Source organism: Gadus morhua, chromosome 4 (assembly GCF_902167405.1).
Source record: "Gadus morhua chromosome 4, gadMor3.0, whole genome shotgun sequence".
Classification (NCBI taxonomy): domain Eukaryota; kingdom Metazoa; phylum Chordata; class Actinopteri; order Gadiformes; family Gadidae; genus Gadus; species Gadus morhua.
The window spans coordinates 190001-202500 of NC_044051.1; the positions used below are offsets into that span (position 1 = coordinate 190001).

Genomic DNA, 12500 nt, shown 5'->3' on the forward strand with positions numbered 1-12500 from the left:
TTCAGAGGCGCTGGATTGGTTCAGCCGGTTGAGGTCATCAGCGCCGCCCTCCAGGTCCCTCCCTCCCTCTCTGCAGCAGCAGCTCAGACTCCTCCCCTCCTCCCTCTGCCCCCCCACCCCCCCTCCGGTCCCGCGGTGATCGGCAGCCCCCGGCCTCATGTGGTCCTCAGGTTGGGCCCCCCGGGGGTGCTGAGCGACTTCTGCAGGGGGGCGGCCGGGTGGAAGCCCTGGGGGGTGTGGCCGGGGGCCGTGGGGGGGTAGGGGCCCAGCGGCTGGGAGGCGCTGACCAGGAGGGGCCCGGGCTGCGGCGGGGCCCTAGGGGCCGGCCCGGACCACTGGGCGCTGTAGGCCGCGGGGGGGCGGGGGGGGAAGGTGGGGGGCGGAGGGGTGCCCGAGGCGGGGGGAGGGGGGGGGCACAGAGAGCTCTTGCGGCTGGCCAGGGACGTGGGGGTGTGGGCGGAGCCTCCCATGCTGCTGCCGCACAATTGGCCAGGAGCCGAGTACTTCCTGGTCAGGTGGGCGGACTGGTTGACCTGGAGGAGGAGTCAGAGAGGAGGAGTCGTGTCAGAGAGGATGAGGAGGAGGAGTCAGAGAGGAGGAGGAGGAGTCCGAGAAGATGAGGAGTCAAAGAGGAGGAGGAGTCAAAGAGGAGGAGTCAGGGAGGATGAGGAGTCAGAGAGGAGGTGGAGTCAGAGAGGAGGAGGAGGAGTCAGAGAGGAGGAGGAGGAGTCAGAGAGGAGGAGGAGTCAGAGAGGAAGAGCAGGAGTCAGAGAGGATGAGGAAGAGGAGGGGAGGTGGAGGAGGAGGAGAGTCAGAGAGGAGGTGGAGGAGAGGAGGAGGCGGTCAGCGAGGAGGAGGAGTCAGAGGAGGAGGAGAGGAGGAGGAGGATTCAGAGAAGAGGAGGAGGAGGAGAGGAGTCAGAGAGGAGGAGGAGGAGTCAGAGAGGAGGAGGAGGAGAAGAGAAGGAGGATTCAGAGAAGAGGAGGAGGAGGAGGGAAGGAGGAGTCCGAGAGGAGGAGGAGTCAAAGAGGAGGAGTCAGGGAGGATGTGGAGTCAGAGAGGAGGAGTCAAAGAGGAGGTGGAGTCAGAGAGGAGGAGGAGTCAGAGAGGAAGAGCAGGAGTCAGAGAGGATGAGGAAGAGGAGGAGGAAGAGCAGGAGTCGGAGAGGAGGAGGAGTCAGAGAGGAGGTGGAGGAGAGGAGGAGAGGAGCAGGCGTTCAGAGAGGAGTCAGAGAGGAGGAGGAGTCAAAGAGGAGGAGGAGGAGTCAGAGAGGAGGAGGATGAGGAGGAGGAGTCAGAGAGGAGGAAGGGTCAGAGAGCAGGAGGAGGAGTCAGAGAGGAGGAGGAGTCAGAGAGGAGGAGGAGGAGTCAGAGAGGAGGAGGAGGATTCAGAGAAGAGGAGGAGGAGGAGTCAGAGAGGAGGAGGAGGAGTCAAAGAGGAGGAAGAGGAGCCAGAGAGGAGGAGGAGGAGGAGGAGAGGAGTCAGAGAGGAGGAGTCAGAGAGGAGGAGTCAGAGAGGAGGAGGATGAGGAGGATGAGTCAGAGAGGAGGAGGAGGAGGAGAGCAGGAGGAGGAGTCAGAGAGGAGGAGGAGTCAGAGAGGAGGAGGAGGAGTCAGAGAGGAGGAGGAGGATTCAGAGAAGAGGAGGAGGAGGAGGAGTCAGAGGAGGAGGAGGAGGAGGAGGAGGAGGAGGAGGAGGAGGAGGAGGAGGAGGAGTTGTAAGAGAGGAGCAGGCGGTCAGAGAGGGTCACTGACACAAGCAGGTCATAATAACACCTCAAGACGTGCACAGTGCTCCTTTAGACAAGATGAGCGAGTGTGTGTGTGTCTTTATTACATCGTAGCTGTGTGTCGGAGGGGGGGCCGGTGGCTGTTTGGTGCTCCTCTTGCCCTGAGAACCAGACAACAGATGGCCGACATCAGATCACGCTGAGACTTCAGTGATACTGTAATCCCACACCCTGACCACCAATCAAAGGACTGGACAGGGTTATATACTCTTTGGATGAATAGAGTTCACAGGTAAACATAACCATGGCATGGAGTGTGTGAGGTGATGGCTGGTTGAAGCAGCCTCACCTGGCCTGAGTCAGACTGATTGGACTCTAGGCAGGGTGAGGCTGCACAGATGGTGTACATTGAGAAATCAATGTGCACCGGTTAAACCGATAGTTACGTATGTAACTACGGTTCTATGAATTCCGGATGGCGAGTGCTTTAGCACTGGATGTTCCATCTCACGCATGCGCAGGTCGAGTAATTATACCAACAAAGTTACCTGTGACAACTGGGTGACCCGAGAATGTCTATATATTCTGGAAGTCACCCGAGGATCTGTTCCAACTGGATCTTCTCGTGGAATCGGAGAAGTCGTAGTTACCATAGTTACATACGTAACTATCGTTCTTTTCATTCCTAATGACCGCCAGAGGCAGTGCTTTAGCACTGGATGACTAATACCAAAAAGGTCACGAGGAGTGCTCATCATTAAGGGCTCGAAGTCGTTGACAAGACAGCCAACGCCACAGGAGGAGGCGTCAGGACGCAGCTGTAGACAGCATGTCATCCTCTGGAAAAATTGTAGGTTGCGCAGCCGCAGGGGGCGCCGCTGGTACACCCTGAGCTTGTTGGACGTTCTGTAGGAGGGATTTAATCTGAGCAACCTCATCCGACAGCGTATCCACTTGGTTTGCCAAGTTGTCGACCTAACGGGACTTCCCGGGGGGTCCCCCAGCTGCCGAGGCACGGCGCCTGGTGCCACTAGGACCAAGACCCGAAGGGGGCAACCCTGGTCCCCCCTCCACCTCAGCCAACCTAGCTAGCCTCAGTGTATGAGGCTACAGTTCATGCATTGGTTATCTGACACTGCTTCCCTCAGGTGTTCAACCCCGAGACATGCAGGGCAATGGTCATGGCAATCCTGGGAGGTCATGGCCATGCAGGGAGGCCATGCAGGCGACACAATTATGGGCGCTTAACATGTCGGCAAAAATGAATTGCAAGTAAATTAATTAGTAGGCTAGGCAGTCGAGCTTTAGGCGGGAGCACCCAAGCAACGACGCGACACCCCGACAATAACACAGTGACGGCGTGCCTTGGAAATCCAAGCAGCCCACCGGAGAGAAATGAGCGCAGTTCTAGGCAATCAGGCATTGGGCTAGAGCACCCGAGCAACGATGCGCCCGAAAAACAGTGCACTAGGAAAATACAGTGACGGCGACGTTTGGAACCCCAAGATACTCACTGGCGATCAAATCAAAGAACGCAACCGGCTTAATAAATACAGCCCCGCACTGGCAAGCATACAAACGAGCAACAGGGCTTAGGCGAAATAAGAATAACACATTGGCCTCTCAACACACAACAGGTGTGCAGCCTCACCCAGCCCCAGAGTCAGTCCGACGGGCCAGGTGGGGCTGATAGCCCAGCCAGCCTCCACACACACGGCTAGACACACCGTCAGAGCTGTGGCTAAAACGGCTCTCCCTGGACGCAGCACAGTGAAGGGATTTCCTTAAAGATCCCATGCCATTCTATTTTATGATGCTTTAATATAGGTATTAGTGGGCCACAAACACAGTATTCAAAGACGTCCCCGAAATTCAGCCGTGGTGCAGAGTTACAGTCACTCCGAAACAGTCGCACATTGAGCTTCCCTCAAACGCGCTGTTTCGGTGGGCGTGTCAAGGCAGGTCAAGGAGGGGGGTGGGGGTGTGGCCCTGAGCAGCTTGTAGCCACTACCATGCGCTCTGTATACGGTAGGCGTGTCAAGGCAGGTCAAGGAGGGGGGTGGGGGTGTGGCCCTGAGCAGCTTGTAGCCACTGACAGTACCATGCGCTCTGTTTACGGTGGATGTATCGCAATGGCTCGTAAAAACCCATATTATCCATAGATATCTATATCATATAATATATAATATATATTATCACCTGGCCCTGAGCAGCTTGTAGCCACGGTACCATGCGCTCTGTTTACGGTGGATGTATCGTAATGGCTCTTAGAAACCCATATTATACATAGATATCTATATCATATAATATATAATATATATTATCACGGCCAAAAGCTGTGTGAGCCTCCAGACGATAGGTTATTATGAATCTCAAACGACCGCGTCTTCTTCAGATTGATGTGGAAGTGGAAGAACCAGAGACGTCGGAGAACCCAACGAAGTCCTTTGTGATTCATTATATCGTCTGGACGCGCACACAGCTTTTGGCCGTGATAATATGCATTATTTGATATAGATATCTATGTATTATATGATATTATTTAGATATAGAGCAGAGCTCCAGGACTGTACCGCAAGTGTTGTACACTTCCTTGTTATTTGGATAACCGTTCTGCTGTTGGTGTGATGGCGCATAACACGTCGGACTCTCGTCTCTGGTATTTCTACAACGAGACTCGTAGTGGGGGTTATCTCAGCCATGGTTGAGAATGAATTGGGGGAAAGGAACTTTGGCTTTGACTCCCTGAAGTAGGCTACATGAACCACGACATGGAGGAGAAAAGGATTGTTGGCCGCGAATGTATCCCGCTTGAGCCCTGCTTCCCGCCGCCTCGGCAGCGGTCAGCGCTAATCACCGCATCCTGAAGCCGAGGCGATGGTCCATCGGCAGCGAGGCTCCGGCGGGAGACGACCGCGGTCAACAATCCCTTTCTCATCCATGTCGTGGTTCATGACTTCAGGGAGTCAAAGCCAAAGTTTCTTTCCCCCAATTCATTCTCAACCATGGCTGAGATAACCCCCACTACGGGTCTAGTTGTAGAAATACCATAGACGAGAGTCCGACGTGTTATGCGCCATCACACCAACAGCAGAATGGTTATCCAAATAACAAGGAAGTGTACAACACTTGCGTTACAGTCCTGGAGCTCTATATCTAAATAATATCATATACTACATAGATATCTGTATCAAATAATACATATTATCACGGCCAAAAGCTGTGTGCACGTCCAGACGATATAATGAATCACAAAGGACTTCGTCGGGTTCTCCGACGTCTCTGGTTCTTCCACTTCCACATCAATCTGTAGTAGACAGAACCGTGCGCTGCCTGCTGCCTGCTGCCGGCGCGAGGCACCACCGCCCGGCTGCCCGCTGCCGGGCGGTGGTGCTTCGCGGCGGTGGTGCCTCGCGGCAACCGGTGGCAGGCAGCATGTCGCAGTTCATGTAGTTCGATGTCGTTCTGCCATTGCATTCAAAATTCTGTAACTAGCCTGTTACTACGAACTAAGCAACTACCGTACACGTATTAGCATTTAGTACTAGCTCAATCACGACTCCTTCAGAATTCTTGTGGGTGGTTACGAACCAACCAAGTGGGCAGGGCCATGAATAATAATTTGACAACGCTACGTCACAGTGTCACCTTATCCAGATCGGCTCATTTCTTCTGCCTTTTTCCTTTCATTGCCTATTGCATTCAGCAGACAAACTGCATAGATTTCAAACTTACCACAGCTCACAAACTTATTCAGACCTATGTTATTTAACAAACAATAGGAAAAATGTGATTTTAATGGCATGGGCTCTTTAAGGACCCTCGCTGTGACTCCACCTTCATACCATAAACCAGCTGTATCAAAGTCCCTTTAGATTCTGGTAGCCTACAGTCTCCCGGCTCCAGGAGGGGGTCCATCATGGGAACATAAGGAGCCCATCAGCACCTGGGAGAGGTTCATGGCGTCGCGGGCCCAGTTGTCCACCAGCTTGTGGAGATCGTCCGTGAAGGTGCCTTTGCGTTGGTGGGTGGCGGCTGACATGCTGGCCGGCAGGGACTGGGAACCACTCTGGCTCTGGCCCAGGCCGCCCACCGCGTTTGTGCTGCTGGTCCCTGGGGAGACACACAGAGGGAGGGGGGCTGAGCTCCGTGGATAGGGCAGTCAGACATGGGGAAGGAGGGAGGGAGGGAGGGAGGGAGGGAGGAGGGAGGCATGCATTCTATGGGAGGGATTGAGGATGCACTCTTTGTCCTGACCATCAGGTGGTGCGGCGAAGCACACTCACACATGTATGCCACGCACACACACACACACACACACACACACACACACACACACACACACACACACACACACACACACACACACACACACACACACACACACACACAGGTCAGGAGTCAGAAGCAGGAGGTTAAGGGCCAAGGTGGGATATTATTTAGCAAAACAAATTCCAAATGATAAGTTGAACAAGTGATGGGTCTGTTATGATGAACCAGGAAATGTTCTCCCTATTAGCTCTAATTGAACTATAAATACTCAATATAACCATAATCATTGTCAATCTGACCCGCCCTGAATGTATTAGGGCTGTAGTGAGATCCATTAAGAAATCAATTGTTATTCTGACGTTTCAATGGTGTCCCACTTGTGGCCACCAGGTGGCGGTAATGGTTCATCTATTGTTTCCCTCGGCTTGTGTTTGCCAGGAGCTGGTAGGTAGACAACATAAGGACGACCATGGAAAAGATGAATGACGACATGAGCAGTTCATCTGTGCTCTTCCAAACTATGGAGGAAAGCTGACTCCATACTAACCCTAACCCTAATCTACCTGATTAGAACATGTTTAACTGGGATGTCTTCTTCTGCAGCCACTGCAGACCTCACCATTGGGCTGCTTGAAAGGACCAACATATCATGTCACAATGTCCTGCTGGATCAATTTTCTGAAGAATGTAGTATTTTAGATTAAATAATTCCTAATTTTCCCCAAAATATGCTTTATTTGTAAGCAATAAGCTAAGATAGGGACATTATCATAAAACTGCAGTAAAGGCATCATCATTAATGAAAACAGCCTCTTCATTAATGATGCAAAAACCCAAACTTTAAGAAAAAGGCTGATCATTATAATTGGTCTAAACGTAGCTGACGCATACCCCATGTGGACAACAGATTCAATAGCATAATTTAAATGGGCAATTTCATCTTGAATAATTTATGAATATGAATAATTGATCTGCTATTTTCGTCCCCACCAAAGAAGGTAAGATAAAACAAATATAAGAGGCAATGTCAGAAAAAAACTGTCATCTCATGCTGAATAAAATGGAGGAAAATAAAGATGAGGTCATTCTTGGTCAGGAATGTCTGCAGCAGAGTGGATTGTGGGTAATGGAGTCTAGAGATAACAACCATGACAAGGGAGGGGAGGGGAGGACATGAATGCAGACTCCATCTAGACTAGAGGGCCTTGTGCTCCAGTTGGTGTGTGGGTGTTTGTGTGGGATTATGTGCTTTTTAAGGGGGGGTGAGAGAGGAGGAGAGCAGGGACAGCGTGAGCAACGGACGTGGAGATGAAGAGGGGGAAGAAGGCCAAAAACAGAGATAGTTACTGCAGAGCTGGTTGCAGGGGCAGACTTTTTTCACCATCTTCCCTGTACAGCCGGAAGACAATGATTGGAGGGTTGGGAGAGAATCAGAGTTAAGCCCCACCCCCCACCCCCCCAACCCCACATTTAAAACCCGCCAGTGAAACACATTTGCAGTTGTTCATGGAAGACATCTAACGGGTCTCATACACCTAGGAGCCATCTTGGATCTAAGCTTGGTTGCTGAACTGAATGTGTAACCCTGCAACACGCCAGCGTTAGACCCAGAATGGCCCCTAGGGGGTGAGCCAGCGTTAGACCCAGAATGGCCCCTAGGGGGTGAGCCAGCGTTAGACCCAGGATGGCCCCTAGGGGGCGAGCCAGCGTTAGACCCAGAATGGCCCCTAGGGGGTGAGCCAGCGTTAGACCCAGGATGGCCCCTAGGGGGCGAGCCAGCGTTAGACCCAGGATGGCCCCTAGGGGGCGAGGCTCTGGTCGGGTTTCCTGGTTAGGGTTAGGGTTAGACCCAGGATGGCCCCTAGGTTCTTTGGGGATACTTGGATACTTGGAGAAAGGAGCCCAGTCCTATTTCCATTGATCTAAGATGCTCTCAGGAAACCAAACCCTATTTCTGAGCCCTAAGCAGCCCTGTGGCCCCCACACAGAGCAGGGTCCATGGCGAATATTGACCCCAAGAGTTATCTATCATTATCAATATCAGCTCTGTATCACTCCCCCACTGACCCCAGACCTCACCTGTCATTAGCTCTGTATCACTCCCCCACTGACCCCAGACCTCACCTATCATTAGCTCTGTATCACTCCCCCACTGACCCCAGACCTCACCTATCATTAGCTCTGTATCACTCCCCCACTGACCCCAGACCTCACCTATCATCAGCTCTGTATCACTCCCCCACTGACCCCAGACCTCACCTATCATCAGCTCTGTATCACTCCCCCACTGACCCCAGACCTCACCTATCATTAGCTCTGTATCACTCCCCCACTGACCCCAGACCTCACCTATCATTAGCTCTGTATCACTCCCCCACTGACCCCAGACCTCACCTATCATTAGCTCTGTATCACTCCCCCACTGACCCCAGACCTCACCTATCATTAGCTCTGTATCACTCCCCCACTGACCCCAGACCTCACCTATCATCAGCTCTGTATCAATCCCCCACTGACCCCAGACCTCACCTATCATCAGCTCTGTATCACTCCCCCACTGACCCCAGACCTCACCTATCATTAGCTCTGTATCACTCCCCCACTGACCCCAGACCTCACCTATCATTAGCTCTGTATCACTCCCCCACTGACCCCAGACCTCACCTATCATTAGCTCTGTATCACTCCCCCACTGACCCCAGACCTCACCTATCATTAGCTCTGTATCACTCCCCCACTGACCCCAGACCTCACCTATCATTAGCTCTGTATCACTCCCCCACTGACCCCAGACCTCACCTATCATTAGCTCTGTATCACTCCCCCACTGACCCCAGACCTCACCTATCATTAGCTCTGTATCACTCCCCCACTGACCCCAGACCTCACCTATCATTAGCTCTGTATCACTCCCCCACTGACCCCAGACCTCACCTATCATTAGCTCTGTATCACTCCCCCACTGACCCCAGACCTCACCTATCATTAGCTCTGTATCACTCCCCCAGACCTTATCTATCATTATCTTTTTGGATTTGAGCCTCTAAAAAGTCCTCCCCCATCGAGACCCCCCTGCCTCTACCGGGACAGGGAGAGCATGAGAGAGTGCATGTGTGAGGGTGTGCATGTGTGAGAGAGTGCATGTGTGAGAGAGTGCGTGTGTGAGAGAGTGCGTGTGTGAGAGAGTGTGTGAGGTGAGAGAGTGTGTGAGGTGAGAGAGTGCGTGAGGTGAGAGAGTGCGTGAGGAAGAGAGTGCGTGAGGAAGAGAGTGCGTGAGGTGAGAGAGTGCGTGAGGAAGAGAGTGGGTGAGGTGAGAGAGTGCGTGAGGTGAGAGAGTGCGTGAGGTGAGAGAGTGCGTGAGGTGAGAGAGTGCGTGAGGAAGAGAGTGCGTGAGGAAGAGAGTGCGTGAGGTGAGAGAGTGCGTGAGGAAGAGAGTGCGTGAGGTGAGAGAGTGCGTGAGGTGAGAGAGTGCGTGAGGTGAGAGAGTGCGTGAGGTGAGAGAGTGCGTGAGGAAGAGAGTGCGTGAGGAAGAGAGTGCGTGAGGTGAGAGAGTGCGTGAGGTGAGAGTGTGCGTGAGGTGAGAGAGTGCGTGAGGTGAGAGAGTGCGTGAGGTGAGAGAGTGCGTGAGGAAGAGTGCGTGAGGTGAGAGAGTGCGTGAGGTGAGAGAGTGCGTGAGGTGAGAGAGTGCGTGAGGAAGAGAGTGCGTGAGGTGAGAGAGTGCGTGAGGTGAGAGAGTGCGTGAGGTGAGAGAGTGCGTGAGGTGAGAGAGTGCGTGAGGTGAGAGAGTGCGTGAGGAAGAGAGTGCGTGAGGAAGAGAGTGCGTGAGGTAAGAGAGTGCGTGAGGTGAGAGAGTGCGTGAGGTGAGAGAGTGCGTGAGGAAGAGAGTGCGTGAGGAAGAGAGTGCGTGAGGTGAGAGTGCGTGAGGAAGAGAGTGCGTGAGGAAGAGAGTGCGTGAGGAAGAGAGTGCGTGAGGTGAGAGAGTGCGTGAGGTGAGAGAGTGCGTGAGGTGAGAGAGTGCGTGAGGAAGAGAGTGCGTGAGGTGAGAGAGTGCGTGAGGTGAGAGTGCGTGAGGTGAGAGAGTGCGTGAGGAAGAGAGAGTGCGTGAGGTGAGAGAGTGCGTGAGGTGAGAGAGTGCGTGAGGTGAGAGAGTGCGTGAGGAAGAGAGTGCGTGTGTGAGAGAGTGCGTGAGGAAGAGAGTGCGTGTGTGAGAGAGTGCGTGAGGTGAGAGAGTGCGTGAGGAAGAGTGCACGGAAACAGGAAGTGAGGGAGGAAGTGTAGGAGAGCCTCGGGGGGGGGGGGGGTCAGATCAACAACCAATCAGGAAGGAGACATGAATTTAAGCATTCGTTTAAGCTATTATTCACTTTAAAATGCAAGTTCTATGTGTGTAATAATGACCTCATTCATTTACATCCACAAGGCATCATCACTTGGCAAATGTATAATAACCTAATAATATAAACAATGACATAATTTCATGATGGGAATCCATGAAATAAATTGTAATCACACACACATGCTACTTGAAGTATTTTTTGAAATGTCATGGTTTTTGAAGTGCTCATTGCAATAAAATATTCAAATTCCAACTTTGAATACATAAAACCATATAAAAACACTATATAAAAAAAGTCGTAAATTGAATAATAATAAAGCTTATATAAAAATATGTAACTCTAAAAATAAAAACAATACAAACCCAAACTATCAAGTCATCAGGCCTACACTTGCTTGCCTTCTAATTTGTCTTGATGCCGTAGAGACACCAGGGCTGGGCAGAAGCTTAAGCTGAGTCCTAGTTCAACTGGTATTGAAACCAATGAAGCAGAGAATGGATTGAACACTCTGCTCCGGTACTTCACAAAGCTCTGGTGCGGTTGGAATCAGCCCATAAGCACACTGATCTGTTAGACTAAAAGCAAACTTATATGTTTGAACACAAAATGATACTCTATCAAGAGACATGAGAAACATTTGTGTAATTTCTTTGGAATGAATTGTTGCAGCTGTTCCTGCTTTAAGTTCCTATTGAACTCAAATTTCTTGAAGGAATTCATCATATAATAGGGCTTGGATGTATTCTGGAGTGGGAATGATGCAGCATCTTAAGCTTTCTCTTAGCAAGCAAAGTCACTCCCTGAATACAAACTGCATCAGTCCGGGAAAGCATCCTTTATTGGCTAAACCAAAGTATACCATATATCATGTTGAGATGAACTATGGACTGGGACCATCTTATCAATTGCTCAGGTAAGCAACATAGATGACCTCTAGTTTCTCTATTCTGCCACTTGCTAACCCTGTTCATTTAGTCTCATAACCACCATGACTATTGTCTTTAAGATTGCATCAATTGTGACTTGTAATCATATAAGTTTAGTCTCAAAACAATATGAATTCTGTCTTGAAGCCTTATGAATTTCGTCTTGTAACCCTATGAATTCTGTCTTCTAACCCTATGAATTCTGTCTTCTAACCCTATGAATTCTGTCTTGTAACCCTATAAATTCTGCCTTGTAACCCTATGAATTCTGTCTTGTAACCCTATGAATTCTGTCTTGTAACCCTATGAATTCTGTCTTGTAACCCTATGAATTCTGCCTTGTAACCCTATGAATTCTGTCTTGTAACCCTATGAATTCTGTCTTGTAACCCTATGAATTCTGTCTTGTAACCCTATGAATTCTTTCTTGCAACGCTATGTAATTTGTCCTGGAGCCAGGTGAATTTCGTCTTGTAGCCATATTCATTTTGATCCTATGCACAGGTTATCAGCAAAGCCGTCCGGTATCAGAGAGCATGAATCCGAAAGAGAAGACAACCGTGGTAAAGACAAGAGGACACTGATGACTTGACGGATGGAGGGACAGAAACACAGAGAGAAAGTCACAACACAATTCAGGAAGACACTTTAAAGGAGAAGGCCAAAGAAATAAAGCGTTACACACAAAGAGCCAAGCAGGGCGTACTCAGAAAGCGCGTCCGTCTGCCACCAGGCTTGAAGGCCAGACGCTCCGAACCCCAGCTGAACTTTACACAGCCTGGAGAGAGAGAGGGGTGGAGAGACAGCCGTGGCCAATGGAGAGAGAGAGAGAGAGAGAGAGAGAGAGAGAGAGAGAGAGAGAGAGAGAGAGAGAGAGAGAGAGAGAGAGAGAGAGAGAGAGAGAGAGAGAGAGAGAGAGAGAGAGAGAGAGAGAGAGAGAGAGAGAGAGAGATGGTCAAAGGATGGACAGGCAGGAGAGTGAAAGGTGAAGAAAGCATGAGACAGTGAGAAAGGGATGGTGTGAGATGTAGACAGGAAAGATAGGAAGACGGTTTATTGAGAAGGAGGGAAAAGGGAGAGGAGAGTACAGAAACACACAAGGACAGTCTTACAGTCTGTTAGTCACCACTGCACTTTAAACATCGAAAGAAGGACACCGAGAGAGAGATGCTGAGGGTGAGATTCGAAAAAGACGTGGTAGTTGTACGGTAATATTATATATTGGGTCGTATGGAT

At 50.8% G+C, this 12500-nt stretch overlaps 1 protein-coding gene across 1 annotated transcript in view; it reads right to left on the reverse strand.

Annotated features, from left to right (window-relative positions):
- The window catches only part of LOC115542902 (serine/threonine-protein kinase WNK1-like), a 102752-nt gene that overhangs the window by 2098 nt on the left and 88154 nt on the right, over positions 1-12500 (reverse strand). The window contains 5 exon segments of the mRNA XM_030355394.1: positions 1-533; positions 1837-1890; positions 5676-5842; positions 7349-7390; positions 11950-12042. The exon segment at positions 1-533 is cut by the window's left edge and continues 2098 nt beyond it. Of these exon segments, the coding sequence (XP_030211254.1) occupies positions 156-533; positions 1837-1890; positions 5676-5842; positions 7349-7390; positions 11950-12042 (734 nt within the window). The 3' untranslated portion in view covers positions 1-155.